Source organism: Aplidium turbinatum, chromosome 1 (genome assembly GCF_918807975.1).
Source record: "Aplidium turbinatum chromosome 1, kaAplTurb1.1, whole genome shotgun sequence".
NCBI classification, from domain to species: domain Eukaryota; kingdom Metazoa; phylum Chordata; class Ascidiacea; order Aplousobranchia; family Polyclinidae; genus Aplidium; species Aplidium turbinatum.
This window is the reverse complement of record NC_137472.1, coordinates 15,623,833-15,644,909: the sequence shown is the minus strand read 5'-3', so window position 1 is coordinate 15,644,909 and position 21,077 is coordinate 15,623,833. Positions and strand designations below refer to the sequence as shown.

At 39.2% G+C, this 21,077-nt stretch overlaps 1 protein-coding gene across 2 annotated transcripts in view; it reads right to left on the bottom strand.

Annotated features, from left to right (window-relative positions):
- LOC145768425 (ovochymase-like) overlaps positions 1–19,236 on the bottom strand; it is a 42,260-nt gene extending 23,024 nt beyond the window's left edge. Inside the window, exons 1-4 of one of the 2 annotated variants that reach the window (XM_082579918.1) lie at positions 19,125–19,236; positions 6,945–7,128; positions 5,179–5,285; positions 4,213–4,371 (exon numbers count right to left, since the gene is read on the bottom strand). In XM_082579918.1, the coding sequence (XP_082436044.1) occupies positions 4,213–4,371; positions 5,179–5,285; positions 6,945–7,128; positions 19,125–19,197 (523 nt within the window). In that variant the 5' untranslated portion in view covers positions 19,198–19,236. Of the gene's footprint in view, positions 1–4,212; positions 4,372–5,178; positions 5,286–6,944; positions 7,129–8,178; positions 8,284–19,124 lie in introns of those variants that run through there. The other variant, XM_082579926.1, reaches the window with a different exon arrangement.
- Positions 19,237–21,077: the final 1,841 nt, after the last annotated feature.

Sequence of the window (21,077 nt, the reverse complement as noted above, 5' to 3'; positions counted from 1 at the left end):
TTTATGTTGATGACTGCTTAGTGTCTGTGAGCTCTCGGGAAGAAGGAATACGAGTGATGTCACAACTCACTCAGCTGTTGAGCAAAGGTGGCTTTCACTTAACCAAGTGGCTGTCGAACGACAAAGGTGTTTTGGAATTGATACCGGAAAATGAACGCTCTAAGTGTTTAAGGAACCACACCTTTAATGAGGATAGCATTAACGAACACATATTGGGCGTCTATTGGACCGTGTTCACCGATGAGTTTGGGTTTAACGTGTCACTTCCTGAGAGACCCCTGACCCGCAGAGGTATTTTGTCTGCGACGAGCTCGCTATATGACCCCCTGGGGTTTGTTGCTCCAGTAACCTTGAAACCAAAGTTGTTGTTGCAAGATTTGTGCAAGCAAGGTCTCGGTTGGGATGACCCAATTTCGGCATCTGAAGTGGACATTTGGAATGAATGGATAAATCAGCTACACCAGCTTCACGATGTACGTTTGCCTCGCTGTTTCAAACCTCCCCACTTTGGCGTGGTAACGGAGCATGAACTTCACTATTTTGCCGACGCCTCGTCTGTGGCATATGGAGCTGTGTCCTACCTCCGTCTTGTTGATGATGAAGGAAGGATTCACTGTGCATTTCTGATGGGAAAGTCCCGTTTATCCCCACTTAAAACAGTTTCCATTCCAAGGCTGGAACTCACTGCTGCTGTTATGGCCGTGAGGTTAGATAAAATAGTGAGAAAGGAATTGAACCTACCCAATTGCACATCAAGATTTTGGACAGACTCGAGCGCTGTCTTACAAAGTATTTGTAATGCAAGGAAAAGATTCCCTACATTTGTTGCCAATCGATTGTCCACGATTGAACAAAATACAGACCTTTCGAAATGGAGACATGTGCCTTCAAAGTTAAACCCTGCCGATTGTGCGTCCCGTGGTATGAATGCGAATACGCTGATTAGCTCCAGCTTCTGGTTGTCTGGCCCAACGTTTTTGTGGGAAGCCGAAGAAAGATGGCCAGAGTCTCCAATAAAACTACCTGATCTTCCAGCAGAGTTTGCGCCCGTCAAGAAACAACAAGTTTACGTGAGTGCCGCTTCAGAAGCTTCTTGTTCTACTGACCGATTGATTCATCGATATTCCAAGCTGATACGCTTGAAGAAAGCAACAGCATGGTTGATGCGTTACAAAAGGTTCCTCATGATGAAGACTCGACCTTCGTTTTGCCAAGCCCCACTTGCCCGGTCTCCTATCACAGTCCGTGAGTTGAAGTTCGCTGAAATGGAACTGATTAAATATGTGCAAAGAAGTCGCTTTGGACAGGTGCTAAACGTATTATCTGGAGGTGCCATGCTAACTAAAAGGACATTCTCACGATCCATGGTTAAATTGAACCCTATATTGGTTGATGGGGTCCTTCGGGTTGGCGGCCGTTTGGAGCGAGCACCAATCGAAGAAGATGCCAAGCACCCGATCGTGTTACCTTTTGACTCTCACCTTACAGATCTTGTGATTACAAGTCACCACGCTCAAGTGGGCCATTCTGGCATGACCCATACATGGGCATCTCTTCGACAAACGTACTGGATTCTGAAGGGAGGCGTCGCCGTTAGACGTGTCCTTGGGAAGTGCTTGCTCTGTAAAAAAAGGAATGCACAAGTTGGCAAACAATTTATGGCTGATTTGCCATCTGGAAGACTCCAACCCGATAAGCCTCCGTTTTCTCATGTCGGTGTCGACTATTTTGGACCCTTTATGGTGAAGCAAGGCCGCAGTTCACTCAAACGTTATGGCTGCGTATTCACGTGTATGTCAATAAGAGCTATCCACATTGAAATTACCCACACCATGTCTACCGACTCGTTTATTGATGCCCTTCGACGATTCATCGGTCGTCGAGGTCTCCCAACCGACATTTATAGCGACAACGGATCGAATTTTGTCGGTGCTGAAAGAATATTGCGTGAGTCCTTACAACTGTGGAACCAACAGAAGATTAATGAGTATCTGTGCCAACAAAATGTGACCTGGCATTGGAATCCGCCAACCGGCTCTCACTTCGGTGGAGCATGGGAGCGCATGATCCGTTCCATTCGAAGGATCCTAACTGCTCTGATGAAGGAGCAAACCGTTTCAGATGAAGCTCTCGTTACTTTGATGGTCGAAGTGGAGTCAATCATAAATTCGCGACCCATCGTTCCTATCACCTTTGACCCACAAGATGATGTGCCGTTGTCTCCCAATCACCTATTGCTGTTGAGAGAAGCACCAAACCTGCCCCCTGGACTGTTTGATAGAAAAGACTGTTATGTTCGACGCCGCTGGGCCCAGGTGCAATACCTAGCCAATCAATTTTGGTTGCGCTGGACCCGTGAGTTCCTCCCATTCATCATTCAGAGACAGAAGTGGTTTCAAAGAGAGAAGAACTTTGAAAAAGATGATGTTGTCCTCCTCGTCGACGATTCCCAACCTCGTTCGAAGTGGCTGTTGGGGCGAGTGGTTGACACATACCCAGACAATAAAGGGACTGTACGCACAGTTTCGGTGAAAACTCGATACAATGTGGTCAAGAGACCAATTTCGAAACTGTGCTTGATTTTGGAAACTGCTTAATGCAGAACAAAATGGACTGTTTACCTGTCGCCGGGTTAAAGGCATTGATCAATGTGTATTATGAACTATTGAACAAATTTCTGTTGGCTAATAAAGCCAAAAACAAACATTTCTTGTTGAGAATAGTGAAAAACACACTACCTGCTTCGAAATTTGCCTTTAATTGTAATAAGTGACTGCATTTTGCAACCCTTTGTTCATGAGGGTCCTCTTGAAGGCTGATTGGATTGTGAAACATATCGTTCCAAACACGACTTAGTTTGATCGTAAAAAATGTTCACTCAGTTCCTATTTTTGTGTGGGGGTGTTACGTCGTATTTGTCCGCCTCCTTTTCTATGTTTAAAAACTAAATTCGGATTCCCTAAGTAGCACCTGGCAACCCCTGCTGTCTCACCTCGAGGTGTGATCGTTACGTCATAATTACATTTGCGCCTTTGCGTTCGTTACTACGTTTCTTTGTGCTTTGAGTTTTGTTAAGTGGCAGTAGGCTACATGTAAAGGTCAGCTTAACGTTTACAGCAACTATAGTTAGCGACTGGTAGTTAATTCTAGCTATTTAACGGTGCTGCTGTTTTTTAGTTGAATAAGAGTTAGCCTACTGCGTTAATGTACTGTGTGGTTGAAGCATAGTTGAACTCTGTGCAGCAATTTCATCTGTCGTTGCCGTTGGCCTATGTGGCCAAATCAGTGATTATCACAGTTCACGGTAAGCTTAACATCCTACTGCAACCTTTGTGATAGGCTAGGCCAATGTGAATTTTAGTGTCAATGGTTAAGTGTAATAAGTACCCCGTCTTATTTCCCGATGTTTAAATCAAGTACGGGACTCACCTATGATGTGAAATTTATAGCATAATATTTTTTACTGTTTACTGTTTATATGTTCAGTTTCGATCTACAACGGTAGAATTTTCAATTGTTGGGTTTCTCCCTGTGCTGTTCCGTGCGCCACAAAATAGTCGGTAAGAATTCATTAGGCCTATAATTCGTCATCTGTAATTCCGCATTAGGCCTAATTCGTAAGTTTTGTTTGCTAATCGTTGTTTTGCTGTGTTGTCACAGCAACCTTCTTCTTCGTTTGACCTTCTGCTTGTTCGTTGTCGTCGCTGTCGTTGTCGTCGACAGTTGAATACATTACCGTCACTCTGTGTGCGTGTTCGTACGTTACAACAACTACTAGAAGGAAAAGTGAACGGCAAACGAAATAGAGGCAGACCTCCAAGAATTTGTACTAATGATATTGAAGACTGGTCAGGACTTAATTACAATACTGCAGTAAAAGAATCTCACAACAGAGAAACTTGGCGCATCATTGCCTCCAACCCTCGAAGAGAGGAAGGAACTTAATGATGATGATGATGATGACAGATGAAATAGAAGGAGCATAATGGTAGAAGTGGTAATCGAATCTATGTCATGGAAATTACTACTTTCTAGCCCCTAAGCCAATCAGCTGACAGAGAATCCATCATATAATTTACTTTGGATCATCTTCTTTTCGCCATTTTTTACGTCACTTAAACCGTAGCTTGTGATTGGTTGGCGATTTCATTCTAGTCAAGTTTAGTGGCAGAATTTCGACTTGTTAAAGTGGCTACCATCACACCCAGTTACCTTCAGTGTTTCCCCATCCAGAAATCCAGCAATCTAAATCTACTTCAACCTTTACTCCTTGTGACGGCAGACACGCTGGAAGAATATAATCCGTGAAAGTCACTGTACCTCCAAGCAGCAGGAGACTGATGTCGTTTGCAATGGTGTCGTCATCATAATCTGAAAATTTAAGAAACCCAATAACAGCACGTGTTGCCTAAAGATAGAAGCTAACAGTCATGGTGGTCCAACAAAAGAGTTGTGTGCTTTAGACAAACTGATCAAGCTTTTCATTTCAAGGAAACGCAAAATGCTTCACAAAATCGAGGTTTTGTTTTTTGTATCCAGGCTTACACCAGGTGGTTGAAGATTTAAATTAAGTGGACGGGAAGGCAAGGAAGCCAATCTTCGTGTCCACCTTCAGGCATGTCTTTAAGTGTCCTGCCAAAGACACAGCCGCATGCTCTTGAGCGGTGTCGAACCGGCGCTCTTTCGATTGCTGTCCCAGGGCTCTCACCACTCGGCTATGCAGCCAACCCAAAAATCGAGGTTGTAGCCTAATACAAACAACAACGCAATTGTGACAAACATTTGTAATTTTTATCTTCAATAGAGTTTTTACGTAATTGTCGTTGTAATTGTAGTTGTAATTGTAATTGTGTAGTTGTAATAGCTGTAATTGTAGTTTACTATTTAATATTTAAAACAAATCTAGCAAACTGTTTGCTTTTTTCAAGTATTTCTTCAAATTTTAAAGGAATCGTGCTATATATACTGTTGAATGTAAACACAGGGTACCCTACAGGTTATTCCTTCACAATTACGATATTTCTTAAATAAATGGACTGAACCACTAAAGTCGTCAAGTAGGCTAGTCATCAATAAATTTTGTCAGTATAGGTATTAAAGAAATTTCATCAATTAGGCTCCAATGATTATAATTTAGAATTGTATTAAATTCCGGATGCTTAGTTTAAAATCACTCACCTGGATGCTGTATAATTTTGGCCACTGGGAATTCCTTTCTGGTAGCATCTTCAGAAACAAGGTACTTAAAAGTCCCCAAAAACATATGGAGCTTAGGTGCAGTTCTCCTAAATAATTAAAAACAATTATTTATTTGCATTCCAAACTCTGTAACGGAAGACGTCTATTCGAGTCAAGGCAGAGTCTAGAACTTTGAATAACTTAATTATTTATGAATAATTATTAATTTCTCGTAAACTCACATAGCCTATACTTAGGCCTACTGACCAGTGTGGCCTGTGGAGCTGTAATACAGGGATTACAGGCCAACAGTAATTTCTTTTTGTGGCTGAAACTGCGCAAACAGCTGTGGGCTATTTTGTTTTGTTTTATTGTTTACTCTGTTTCTGGTTTACTGTACTTATGACTTAAATTTGGTACTACCCATTACTCGAAATCGATCACTGAGTAGAGGCAATTATTGTAAAGTTTCTTGCCCAGAGTAACAACAGCAAATGCGGGTGGCTGAAGTCGAACATGCAGGCTCTCGACTGCGATCCAACGCGCTAACCACTCGGCCACTGCTGCCACATGTTTATACTTTATAGAGCTCGCAAAAAAAAAGCTAACCATAGCCTACTATTCTTAACCAGGCAAAGGAAAAATTTATTTTTTCTCATCTGATCAATTGACAAACAATTAGGTCAAAAGCCTAAATGAAGAAATTGCTAAAATCAAGATAGAGTGGTTTAACCTAGGATCAACCCGCAAACAAAAAATGTCATGTACAAATTTTAAACACTAAAACTTGGTGGATGAAGTAATTTTCTGATGAATACAATAGGTAGATTACTAGATTATCTTGAAATGGCCAGCCAAGGGAACAAGATCTGCTGCAACAATTCAAAGTTTCAGAAGCATGCAAAATTGCCAACAATATGTTGTTATGATAAATGAATTCTTGCTTGATTTAGTGATGAATATTTTATCGGTGTTAGGCTAATGATCAGCAAGTTTTCTAATCAAGTTTTGTTTCTAGCAGATGACATGTTTTCTTTCAGGGGTGTAGTCAAGGAAGACAATTGCCCTCGCCCACCCACTGAAATATTTTAAATAAAAATTCACACTCTATTACAAAATCAGTTAACAAAGTTTTATTATCATTTTAGGTTGAAAGTACTTTCAGAATGCACAATTTTAATAAATTGCTTGCAGAGGCTCTTCAGACTTCCTTGCATAGATGCCCCGCCTTCGGTGACTTGCAGCCGGTGGTCATTTGCAAAAAATACTTATTTCCCTCTCCCCTCCCGAAATTTAGTGCTGGCTACCCCCTTGTTTCTTTCCGTTCGACACATTGATTTAAAACTTTCCACTAAATCAAAACATGGTAATTTGATCCAATAGCAATTGAAAAGAAGCGTTGTTTTATTTTAAAGCAACATTTTTTTGTCATTTGGTTTCACAATCGAAGCAGTTTTGTTGCGCCATGCGCTTGAAGTACACAATCGGACTAGAAATAACACAGGGAGAAATCAAACGTCATATTCATGTACATGATCTCTTACCCTTTTCACAGGTGTTTTCATAAATTTAAAACTAATAAATAATAAAAATTACTGCATTACTGTGGCTTGTGAGTTTTTAAAACAATGATATTCAAAAGCAAAGTTACCTTTCCTAAAAACGAAAACTTTTGTTGCCTGGCTTCGATCTCTTTACTTTGTCAGGAAAAAAATTAGTTTTCTTAAGGTCAAATAAAATTATGTTTAATTATCCTTTTTACTTACTCATGCGTGCAATGCGCAGCCGTGACTATCCATCGGTTGGCAATTAATGTTCCCCCGCACACACTTGCTCTATATCCAGTTTCCAGAATAATTTGAAACAAAACCTGCCACGGCCATTTGCCGGCAGAAGACTCCTCGCCTCCAACTATTCTTGAGTTAACAGATATTCGAACTCCACAGTTACCTACGCATATTAAAACGAATGCTCAAATTATGTGGGCTACATTATATTTATGATTAGTTATAGCATAACTATTGTTATTATTATAATTCTTGTTATATTATTATAATTGAAACTATCATTATTATTTCTATTATTATTATTATCATTATTAATTTTATAATTGTGATTATTAACAGTATGATTGTATTATTATTATTACTATTATATATTATTATGTCCTATAATTAGTATATATTATTATTATAATGTTATTAGTTGCTTTTTCAGACTTCAACTTTTCACGGTTCATTTTCTCTTAAAACTTTTGCTTAGTTGAGATTCCTGGTGTCTCCCCCTTTTGTCTATATCCGCTGCTGTCAATAAAATTATGCAGCAAATAGGCTACACTCCATCCTTGACCATCTAGATCTAAGGTAAATTTATAGTATGTTACCAAAAGCGTCAAAATGTGGCACAAAATGATGTAATGAATAACAATATGTGATTTGTCTATGAGCAACAACTATGTAGCCTAATGAGCTAATTCAAGCCTAAAATCAAAAACAAACACTTGATCAAGGGCAAATTAAATAAAAGCATGGTGTCAAGCAGCCGAGTTTAAAGGACAATATCAACTTTACTTTACAGAAAAGCTTTGTTTTATCTGGAATGTAGACCTACTTTGAAAATGCAATACAATAGAAAGATATGGGGAACATATATGGTTACAACACAGACTGTATTTAGCTCACACAAAAAAGGGACTTTCCATTAGATGGATTGTTTGACTCATGAAACTCAGTTGCAAATTTTTAGGTACATCAATGTGGAATGTTTTAAATTGTTATTCTGGTACCCGGGGACCAGATGCCTACATGACATTTGATAGGATGCATGAAGATATTACTAGGTGGTTACCATAGTTTTAACAAAACATAAGGAAATGACGATAATAAACGATATGTTATGTAAACATTCTCATTACAAAGAATCCCAGCTACCTACACATTGTAGGCAAAGTTTGAAACGATTTTCTAAGGCAAATTATTGTTCTGAAAAGCAGCAACTTACAATGTAGCTTTTTTTTTCAAATTGTTGTCTTTACAAAGAAATGACCCCTCTAAAATTGCTTTAAACTACACTATAGTATGTTCATAGTCAGTGCCGGATTAAGAGTCTGCTGGCCTGTAGGCACATTTTATAAGTGGCCCGAAAATCAGGGTTGCCAACTAAAAAATTAGAATTATCAGTGTTGCCAAATCATTGTCACAAAGATCGTTGTTGCAACTATAACACAGGGTACCGTGCAAAAACTTGGTCATATGCCTAATTAAATAGCACCTTTGCGCGTTTTTGCGATTGAAAACTCGTTAACTAGTTTTTGGAGGTCAATCTTACGGAGTAGGTAGATCGCTTTCAATACACAAAAGTGTCAGTGTACTAAGACGTTGTTGATCGTTTAACGTTTTTAATTCGTTTCAGTTGTGAAAACGATCGTTCCCCCGAGCAATTCGTAGCCATTAGAGACAAGTACATTCTAAGTGCTATTTCAGTGTTCGGAAATGCATTATAACCACCAGTAGTGTGCAGCATTTTAAACATCTTCTGGGCACTTCCTGTTGCTGTTGTTTCATCGCGTCTTTGCTCTATATACCAGCACATACTGTAAACTGAGGAAATTCTGATGGGAAGTCGGAAGACAGGTCCTTTGAATACACACCAACCAGACCTGCAACAGCAACATCGATGTCTTCAACAGACATGGAGTCGTACTCAGTCAAAACTCCAAACCTCTGCAGCACCATGGAATATGCATCGATACGTTTCTGTGGTGCACTCTTCAGTTGGTCCATGATCACATAAAACGTGTTGATTGTAAATTTTTGCTGGCCCGACATTTCTTCCACATCACCTGTAGCAGCTCCATCACTGACATGCTTCTGCCGCTTTGGTGCTTGCCGACTTTCAGATTTATATATGCTGCTGCCACAGCGATCACGTGCCTGCTGCTCATAACAGTCAAAATTCTCTCTGCACTCATCCAAGAATTTATCCAAGCTTCAGCAGACCAATGGCTAGTGTCAGTTCTATAGTGGAACTTTGAAGCAACTTGCTACTAGTATTGAAGCGCTACAAAATATAAATATTGTTCCAAAGTATGCACAATAGGGCAACTTCAAGGGTGTTCATGTGTTTGGCCAATGCACCTGCTTCATTTCGTGTGCTGCCATTCTGAGTAGCATCCCCAGAGGTTTCTTGGAGAGCACTTTGAAACTTGTGGTACCCAATGGTTTCTTGTGCATCAATAGTGCTCTGTGGGCAGCACAAAATATGTCCGCGGGCCGCATGTGACCGCGTTTGGGTTAGACCACCCTGCTCTAAATCACATTAGACTAGAAAGTTCATATCAATAATCAACTAACAACTTACATTTTGTCTTCTTAGAAGCATAAAACGTCCGATAAGAAACGGTTCACAAGTCACAGCTTCAATTGCACCATAAAACTAGTCTATGGAAAATTTTTGCCATTTTTGCGAAATTACGATTTTTGCATTGCGTTTGGGTTAGACCACCCTGCGCTAAATCACAACATTAGGCTAGAAAGTTCATATCAATAATCAACTAACAACTTAATTTTTTCCTTCTTAGAAGCATAAAACGTTCGATAAGAAACAGTTCACTTGTCACAGCTTCAATTGCACAATAAAACTAGTCTATGGAAAATTTTTGCGAAATTACGGTTTTTGCAACCTTTCATTCATCTGGAATAACAGAGCTATTAAGATGAATAGGCCTACTTATTAATTTAAAAAATAATTATTTTGAAAACATGACTAAATTTTTTTAAAGTGGCCTGGATTTTTGACTGGCCTTGTAGGCACGTGCCTACTTTGCCTAATGGTTAATCCGGCACTGTTCATAGTAATCAATAAACGTGGTTCCCTTTTTGTTGGTATTTGTGACATTGATATTAAAATTGTGGCCAGTGTCTCAAAAGAAACTGTTTCAAAATGCTTTGTTTTGAAGTATATTTTCATATTATGTTGATTTCAATTTGAAATGAGTTTCATAGGGAAGCTGCTCATTAAATACCTGATTAAAACCATATACTATCAACGAAAAATGTTAATTAATAGATACAGAATTAAGATTATGTAATAAACATTGTCATCAGGTGACACTAAAACTGGGCCACAGGGCCTTTATAATGGTTTTTAGGCGCAAGTCTATTACCAAGATTTGCTTTTAGAATGCAAATAGAACATAAAGTAATTTCTACCACAAAACAATTTTATAATCTACGTTTATTATAGACATTAATGTGCATGTTTAGCTTATTTTTCGATTAAAAAAAGCTGCAAAATTGTTGAAAAATTTCTTTGTTTATTCATTGTGTTTCAAAGTTGGAATCAAAATGTGTCATTAACGTTACCCATTATGATTTCTATCCATTAACGAAATTTGATAGTGAAAGCAAATAACGTTCCAAGAACACAAAATTGGGTTCGGCATTAAATTATTAAAAAAAATAAATAAATTGTGCCATTAGCGTGGCTGAGAAAGTGCAACCTTAAGCTATTTTTGCTAGGCTAAGCATAACATAAATCAAAGCCAATCATTACAGTATTTTATGCACAAAATGACACAAAACTGCACATCCCTCTCTTTTCACTTAAACAGGTATTTAAAAAAAGGGTACTTTAAGTTGTCACAAAATAGTCATGTTCGGGACTTTTGACCCAAATCCATCTTCTGATTTTCCATAAAAGTAATTAATTGTATTCACTTTTAGTTGATGAGTTATCGCAATCTCATGATAATCAGCTTGCACAGATGTTGAAATGTAGTTTTAAATACTTGGTCCTTGTTCTTAGTGAAAGTACCATATTTTGCAAAGCAGAAAACAATGTAATCCTTCTAGTGCAGTGGTTCCCAACCTTTTGGTTGTCACGGACCCCTTTAAACAAACTATTAATTCTGCGGACCCCTACCTAAATTTTGCCTCAACTACTGTACTGTGTCATATTGTATTGCCGCTATAACTCCTGCGGCAAATATCAGGTTAAACAGTTGCTCAAATAAGAAAATGATTGAATTGTTCAAGAAATGCCAGCAGTATTTGAATATTAAGGTGACCCAAAGTGCCATGCCGAAACTTTTTCAACGTAAGCAAATTTAATGAGAGGGTTGTTGTTGCCTTACCTGAACTAAACGGCTGAACTGTGGTTGAGTTTTTGACAATGCAACACGCATGTCATCTTCAACGTCCAGGCGATTTCGATCTTTAGTTTTTATTGTAACAAGAGCTGAGAATTGTGAAGAAAGGGGCGTTCTTCCCGGCTATCAGCACAAGGCTGAGCACTCACTAGTACAGCGAGCAGTTGCGATTCGCTAACCATAACGGTGTAGCTTCCTTGTAACAAAACAATAATTGCTTGCTTTGCCAAGAATGGGTAGGTTTGCAGTTGTGAGCACCAAAATTCTTCCACAGTTTTTGAATGAAATTCAATGCGTAACAACTCTTTTAATCTCAAATCAATTAGGTCATCTTTACTGAGATCGTCATCGCTAATGTTGTTTAAGTCAAAAAGAAAGGATTTCGAATCCATGTTTCCACTTCGTTCGGCAGGTGTTCTAAATTAAAATAACGTTGAAATGAGATTTGCAGGGTTTCAAGTGTGCGCAAAATTTTTCTCTCATTGAGATCAAAAGAGTACATTCTCTTTGAGTTTCATCTATCAAGATAAGATCTTCTAACATTGGAAAGTTAGCGTAATTACCTGCTTCCAATCTGCGTTTTCAACTTGGCTAAAAACGCCTTCAGTTTTTCAGCTGCATCAATTATTGTCACACCTGGTCCTTGAATGCCACGATTAACATTGTTAATATGACCGAAAATATCGGCTAAGTAGGCCATGCCGTATAGAACAATTTTACTCTCAAACAATTTTGAGAGGGGACTTCTTGTTGCTTTCAAAAGAGTTGATACCTCATTTTTTAGCTGCTGCAGTCGTTTTAAAACTTCTCTAGATACGGTAACCAACGTAGCCTACCTCAAAATGATACAAAAGTACTTCGTAATCTGACCCTACTTCTTGACAGAGCGCTTTAAAAGTACGGTGTACTTGACACATTTGCATTTAAACAGATAAATGAAAGTAAAAAGATCGCTTTTCTTTCTTTTTTTCCCAAAATTCATCACGGTAATCACGGACCCCCAAATGCTTTCTCACGGACCCCCAAAGGGTCCGCGAACCCAGGGCCGGATTAAGACGAAACTGGGCCTGATGCTGCAGCGCAAAAACAGGCCTATTTTTTCTAGGCATTGGTACATATGCATTCGACACTCTGACTCCACCGTACACGCGTAATCAGACCGACCAAAGAGCCTTTATTGCTTTCGACGCAGTCAGCCAAATTTTAATGAACATGAACAATAATAACGACGTGTTATCGTAAAAACTCGAGAGTAACATCAGGCTATGTAACACCAACACAATTCAATACCAATATTGCCTGAAAAGCGGAGTTAATGAAGAAAAGGCTAATCCAGATCAACTTAACGTTGGCATATTGTCAATGCTGCGCTAGTGCTGCTTACTTATACTACTGTTTTTCGAGCCTTAGCAAGCGCGAAATCTTCGATCATGTCAAGGCTGCTCAGCACCTCATGTTCAATGCTCATAAGCGCCAGCATGTTTAGCCTTTCCTCCCTCATCGAGGACCGCAGCTCTCCTTTGACTATTCCCAGTTTTGAGAAGCTCCGCTCGCCGGAGGCATTAGACACCATCAAGCACAGATAGATGCGCAAAGCAATCTCGACGTTTGGAAATGTTTGAGAAAGGTTCAACGACGACAAAAGCTTGTACATGGTAAGCTCTGCTGACTCGTTCACACTCACCGATTTCTGGGTGCGCATAAATGCAGCAAACTGTATGAGCTCAGCCACCAGCGTGTCTTCCAAGTCATCTGGATACGAGGAAACGAGATTTTGAGCTTTATTCTCGATCTGCTTTATGCTCAATGACGTTAGCTCCGAAAGAAATCCGAATGTTGTAGATATATCCTCATACGCCTTCATTCGTTTTTCCAGTTCAGCTAACAGTCTGTCGATCATGACCAGATATATATGGGTTTTGAATGTTTCCCTAGGGGTGAGGTTTTCTTCGTTTGCAGCTCCTTCATCAGGCATTCGCTTTCGCTTACGGCCTCGACGTTCTTCAGCCTTGTATTCGCCGTGAGGAACCTTTTCGATCGCCATCTGCTCATACACGTCAAATCTGTCCCGTGCAAATTGAATCGTGTCGACCAGTGATGCCAATAAACTAGTTGCCGTATTCAGACTGACTGTAGGGTCTTGGAGGCTAATGCTCGTACTGTTGAGACGGCATAGGATATCGTTCCAGGCAGTCGCCATAACTGCTGTCTCAAGTTCGTCCATCCTGCGCGAAAATCCGTCGGCCTGGTTTCTCGTATCGGCCTTCTGCTCCTTATCTGCCGCAAGCTCATCCAGGACTTCTTGAATGCTCTTCCACCCTTCTACTAGCGCTTTGACAGCATCTGCACGTTCACACCATCGGGTTCCAGACAAACCTTTGAGCGTTAATGTGCAGCGATTCTTCAGTTTCTGCCAGCGATATGTCGATTCAGACAGGAAAACGTATAGTCCATTGACAAAATGAAAAAACCTGGTACAGCCAGCGCAGCTATTAACAACCTGGTCTCCTACCAGGTTTAAACTGTGGTTGCAGCATGGAATAAAAGCAGCATATTTACATTCTCGCTTCACAATTGCATGGACACCGTTGTACCGTCCTGACATGTTTGACGCATTGTCATACGACTGGCCTCTGCAGTTAGTAACATCCAAGCCATTTTCCTTCAGAAAGTTCAGAAGTATGCTAGCCATGTGCGTAGCGGTGTGTCTCATCATAGGCAAGAATGTCAGGAACCGTTCAACTGGACCCAACGGCAGAACATATCGAATAACAATCGTTAGCTGGTCGAGGTGTGATACGTCAGGTGTAGAGTCAATCGAGACAGAGAAATACTTCGCCTTCTTGGCTTCTTTCAGGATGGTGTCCTGCACCTTTTGTCCCATGAGCTGCACCAGCTCCTCGCAAATTGTGGATGACAAATAAGAAATGTGACCTTTCCCGCGGTTCGCATATTTTCTAATATGGCTAGCCAGCAGAGTATCGTACTCCGCCAACAACTCAATGATGCCAAGGTAGTTACCATTATGAGGGGAACCTATGATCTCATCCGCGCCCCTTATAGCAAGGCCACGCTTAGCTAGGAATATCAGAACGTCGATGAGCCGCTTTACAATCTGGCGCCAGTAACACCGCTCTTCCTCGACCTGTTTAGCGGCTAGGTAGTCAACACGACCGGCCTCCCTCTGTCGGCTCCCAAAAGACAACATAGCCTTGCGATGACCATCGCTGCTTTCATGCATTTTTATTCTGGATTCGCCTGACCTCCAATTGTCGAAACCGCCGGATACGAACTTGGTTGCTTGAACAGCATTACCACCGAACAACTTGCATGCAAAGCAGAACACCTTCCCGGTCGAAGGCGAGTAGCACAACCATTGTTTATAGGATTTTTCACCATTGAGCGGATGCGTACGCACGAAGAAGGTCTTAGTGCATCGACGTTGGAATGATTCACCTAGGTATTGTCTGGCGCTCTCTTCAAACATCGATTCAGTGTGTTGGCAGTGTTTTGAATCTTTCTTGGCCCAATATTCTCGAGTGTCAGCGTTGATTTTACCCCACTGTCCTAAATCATTGGTGATATCCTCCAGCGTTTGCGCCAGTGCTTCGCCAGTGATAGCGTCTCCTTTCACCTCTGCTCTCTCCGCTGAACTTTCCCGCTCTTTATCCTCTCTTTCCTCATCAGGTTCATCTTGCTTGGCCTGGTCTTCAGGAGCGCTCGAATTCGCAATCGCAATAGTGAACAATCGTCACGGCCCTAATGTTTGGTGTGCTCCCAAATTCTGCCAAATGACGTTATGAAACCTTCTAAAGTTGTTCGTCACTTTCATTCAAAGCACAACAATCTTGAAGGCAAGCCACTTGAATATTTTGGACGAATATTCTCTGATATGAACGATTAAAAAAAGCAAATGAAAAGATGACGACTACCGAAAAATCCTTTCTTCATGAATCCTATCTAGTTTCTCTACGAATAGTTAAAACCAAAAAAAGCATACACGATTGGGGAAGAGTTAATAAAGCCGTGCATCTTATCTGCGGCTGAAGTAATGAAGGGCCCTGAAACAGCTCGAAAAGTGTTATAATTTTTCATCTTAAATAAGTAGTCTATGCCAAAATCTTGCTTTATCTTACGTGCCTAGGCGTAACACTGTGCCTAGGCGTGCGAAAGTCGGACTACAAATTTCATAATAAGAATTATTTGTGGGTTAATTAAGCAAAGGAAAACTGTTCAGCGTCCGGAAAATTCACGTCTGTTTTCGTCTGGGCCTATTTCAGGAATGGGCCTAATGCTGCAGCATCAATAGCATCCACCTTAATCCTGCACTGCGCGAACCCCAGGTTGGGAACCACTGTTCTAGTGTGTCGGATAAGCCAAAAGCGGATGTAGTTTCGCATCTCCTTGAAGTAAAATTCCTAAATAACTAGGTTCCAAAATGGCAGACATAAGCGACTTTGTATGAAATAATTTAATTGAAATATCTTCTGTTGGAGATGCTACAGCAAACTTTTGAAAATAATCAACTATTGCTATGCTATTCAATATCGTTAATTTGTATTTCAAAACATTAACTGATAATTGAATTTCCCTTACTTTTGTTTCCGTAACATAATCTTTCAAGAGCGAGTATTATCAGTAGAACAGAAATACTTCGCAAAGCAAACATAATAAATGATATTTCTGACAAACTTAAACTTAAAATGAGTTGCTTCCTAATCTTTTCACGCCTAATTGATACAATTTTAAACAATCGTTATGAAGCTCTTTTGCGTGTTGCACAAAATCAAGGGCGGTTGGCTTGATTCAGCCTGATTCCACATGGTTTCACAAACCATGACGTCACAACGTTGAGACGAAAGTTATTTTTCTTGCATGAGTGAATCGAACCGGTTGTGGATGCTTTGCAATTTTGAAACGATTCTTATATTATAGGACTAGGCGAGACGAACTTCAACGTTTACAGAAAGGTAGTTTTAATTTGCTATATTTTGTCAAATACAAAGTGTGCGTTTTTGCCAGTAAACCAGTAGAGGGCCATAAAATACACAAATAGCCACCAAAACAAAGCAAAAATCGTCAAAATTGTTTAGGTGTCAAGAGGTCTTCTTTCCAAATTAGGTGCTTCTTAGACCTCAACTTTTGCAATGCTCATTTTCAGATTTTATCTTAAAATGCTTTCTTTGTTGAAACTCTGGTAAACCCCCAATTTTCGTCTACATTTGCTACGGTATGTGTGCTGTAATCTAATAAAGTTATGCAGCAAGTGCACTCAATCATTGACCATGAACGGTCTGCATTTCTAGCATGTTATAATAATCGTGGGAAACGCGACACAAATAAAAATATGTAGGCTAGCCTTTAGCCTAACTGTCGACTTGAGAACAACAATTATGCAACTGGCGAGCTAAAAACTAAATCAAAAGCAGATTCATGATCAAGCGCAATCGAACAAAAGCATGGTATCAAAAAGCCGAGCTTAAAAAGCGGTATCAATTTTTTTTTGTCATATCTGAAATGTAGGCTACTTTGAAAATACAATAGAAAAGTATGGTGACCCCACTTACAGATTTCTATCACTAACTGCTGTCGCTTCTACCTTTTTTTCGACCTTTGCTATGTTGACATGTTACTGTTTTAGCTGTGATGGTCAGAAATAAAAACAACTGAACTGTAGACCTACTTGGTCTACACAAAAAAGGGACTTTCCTTTGGATAAAGCTTATTGTTTTGGCCAGTATTTAGCTCAGTAGTTAACCTGAGGTAGGCTACATAAGTGTGGAGAATACAAACTTTGTTTTAAATTTCAAATTGTTATTCTAGAACTCGGGGATCAGATGCGTACATGTCATATGATTGGCTGCATTGAAATTATTACTTGACGGTGTCCATAGTTTTAAGCAAAACATAACAAAATGACGATAATAAACAACATGCTACCACCCTTACAGCCATAGAGACGAGTATTTCAAACAACCACTGATGCCATAGTGAATTATTACTGATGGAGAAATATGCACGCTAGCTTTGACGTCGTCAGCACAGTTTTTTTTGGGGGGAGAGGGTGTGGGGAAAATAAGAATTACTGGACATGTCGGTGGGGAGTCTGGGGTAACTCTCCGGAAAAGTTTGAAGAAAATGTCTTAAAATTGCGCATTCTGAGAGTACTTTCAGCCCAAATCAATAGTAAAACTCTGTCAAATGATGCTGCAACAGAGGTTAAAAGGTTTATTTAAGTTGCATAAAAACAAAACAACTGTTTTGTTTATTTGCATCATTGCGAGACCTGACTGACACTCAATCAATCAATAGTTTATTGGCCAGGAACAATACATGGTCAAAATATGCAAGTTGTATATACACTGTAAAAGTGGCACAAGTTTCCATACTGACAAAGATACAATGAAACGGCTATCGATCCACTTGTCAATTGCCACCCTACAGAAATGACATTTTTGTCATTTCAACCAAAAAAAATGTAACTGACACAGACAGTAGGCTATATAAACATTTATTGGCCAATAGCCTAGCTTAAAAGTCTGTTAGTCGGTGGTTATATAAAAATATTTCGGGACAGAGGCAATTGCCTCCTGACTACGCCCCTGCACGCAAGTGTTAAAATTAACTATTTGAAGCTAGCTAAAGTTTGTAATTCGCTTGTAAACATTTTGTGATTAGGCTATTGCGAAATAGGAAATGTTAGTCAAAGAAAATAATTAACAAACATCGTTTGTTACAAATTAGCCTTTAATTTTTTCAATGACTATTAACAGTCAAGCCATTATCAAAGTAGGCTAACACCTAACATTTACAAATTTCACCTTTAACTAGAGTCTTTATTACTATCTTCCATAAATAACAAATACACCAGAAATTTCATTTGCGTTACGACCTGATTATGAATATCTCTTTTATTGGAACTGGTTGCCAGAAAAATTTACGTTATTAGCTGGTGAAAGTTTCTCTAAATATATAGGCCATGTTCAAAAGTTTTTAAATATACGTGGTACATCTTAACTTTTGAGACCCCTTAATCTTGAGGCCCTAGGCTTCAACCTTTCTAGTCTAATGGTAAATGCGGCACCGCTGTTACCGTACGTGTATTTGTAATCTGCAGGTCGCTGCAGTAGATGAGGTTTATTAACCAATCTAAAGGCAAGATTTCAATCAGCTGATTGCTGCCACGGGACTGATGCACGTGATAACTTATTGTGAAAGTTTTTTCCCGGAAAATTTTTGATAGAAAGTAAACTACATTGCTTTCTGCAGCGTGGCCTAGCGGTTTGAGCGTTTGGAAAGTAGTCATGTCGATAACGTGGGTTCGATTCCCACCCTGCTATAACTCTGTTTTGTTCTGTAATTACCAAACAAAGTTGAAAGCAAGAATTAACTATCTGGCTGAGTGCTAGTAGGGTCACAATTACCGCAGTCAGCTGGTTCATAGGGAAAACTGTAGTATGTTAAGTGTCTACGGGTCAAAACACCTCATCTGCTGAAACGATCTACAGATGACAAATACGCATACTGTATCCCTTCAATCTACTTCAAATAACGTCAATTTTTTGCAAAACTACTTTAATTAAAAGTATGCCCAACTTTGGCTACTTTTCCTTCTTAGCTCAGGAGAAACCTATCTAGTTTGCGAAATGGCAGATATAGGCGACTTGGAGTAAAACAATTTAAGCTGAAATATTTACTTTAGAATATGCTGTGGCAATTTTTTGAAAATAATTTTTGGCTATTTAATATTGTTAATTCGTTTATCAAATTATTAATTGGTAAATTAAATTTCACTTACTTTCGTTTCCGTAACAAAGTCCTCCAAGAGCGAGTAATATCAGTAGAAGAAAAATACTTCGCAAAGCAAACATAGTCAATAATATTTCTGACAAGCCGTAGCTTGAAGTGAGTTGCCTCCTAATGTTTTCACACTTTATTGAAAGAGTGTGAAAACAATTCTTGTCAAAAGCAAAAGTGGCTCTGTCCTGTTGATTGGATATGAAACAACCTACAATGGAAGACGTTGGAAAGTTTCTTACGTTGACGTATCAAATTTCCATTGTTTTGTGAAATATATATTAGGCGTACTATGTAAAACAGAAACAAATCTGTTGTCGCGTAGTCAACACAGACCCATAGTTTGAAAGTGACATTTATTTTTTTCTAAATATTTTATTAGCTTGCTAACAGTAGCCTACTTTACTTGCAGAAACTGTTTGTGCTTTTCCTTTTACCACCAAATGATGCACACACTAGTTGCTTTGTTGGCTGCATAGACGAGTGGTGGGAGCCCTGGCACAACATTCGAAAGGGAGCGGTTTGACACCACACAAGAGCGTGTTGCTGCTTCTTTGGCAAGACACTTAAAAGCATGCATGAAAGTGAAAGTGGACACATAGGTTGCCTTTCTTATCTTCTCCTTTATTTAATATAAATCTTTAACCACCGGTGAAAGCCTAGATACGACGATCTGTTCCTTTTGAAGGCCGTTGCTCGAGTGCAAATACTGTTTGCATCTTGAGCCCATCAACATATAGGGCAAAAAGCCATCTTCTTCATTATAGAAAGAACGTTCGTAAAATATCTTGTAAATGTGGCCTACACTGGTCAGTGTGTTAATACTAATCTCGCAGAAAGTTTGATTATATTGGTTGGATTGTTCAAGCCCCAACGTTGCAACGAAATGATTATGCAACGTTAGGGCTGCCATACGTCCTCTTTTAAGAGGATTTGTCTTTTTTTTTCAAGAAAAATGAATTGTCCTCCTAGGACACTAAAAAATGATCAAATGTCCTCTTTTTTCACAGTTTGGGTTTTAATGCTGATATTTTCAACGGGATTACATTGCTTGATGACGTTTCAGCTACGGCTTGTAGGCTATTTGTTTTCTAAACATTTTGTATACCAATTTAACATGCTGATTTATAAATTCAATAAGAAATTGGCGCATTTTATGAAACTGTCGTTGAACGTTCATTGCCTGGTTTACTGTAAGATATTAAACAACCTTAAAGGCCATGCTCACACTTTCACAAAAATTATTCTTTTACCTAGGCTACATACGTTTTATATTGATACAACGCTTGTAGACGTTGTTGATTACCAACTCAGTTTGGTTCGTTTGTTATTTGAAACAAATCGAAACGAATGTCTAAAAATGCAATGTGTAATGTGTATAACACCTAAGCTACAGCAAAAGAAATCGTGGCATGGATAGGCCTACAGCTTTGCAAGGAAAGGAACAGCTTTTTAGTTCACGCCGTTTTTAGCATCTTAACGGGTTATGTGCAGCCTAATGTTTCAGTCATATTTCTTGCAAATAATTTAACAATTTCATTAATACTGACCATTCCTTAGTTGAAAAAAGTTAAGGCTTGACCTGAAGGTAATGCCTGATTTGTGAACTGAACTTGTCACATTGCTGTCTGACTGAAACTGTCTAAAAATTAGGTCTTTTTTCACTTTTTACTGACTTTTAAAAATATAAAATCATTTGTTGTCTTAAGGAAGCACTAGAAATGAGGAAAAAATAAGTCAAACGTTCAGTCAATCTACTTTCTTGTTTTTTTTTGTAACTTTTGCTGCGTAGGCCTAGGCTATATTGTAATGATCTAAAGCATGTAAAAGATTCTTCAAGCGTAAAATTCTACTTGCTCGAATTGCGTCCTCTTTTTAGGCGATGAAAATATGGTAGGCCTATGCAACGTTGATGTGATGTGAAGCAAGACCAATTACGCTACCACATTCAAAC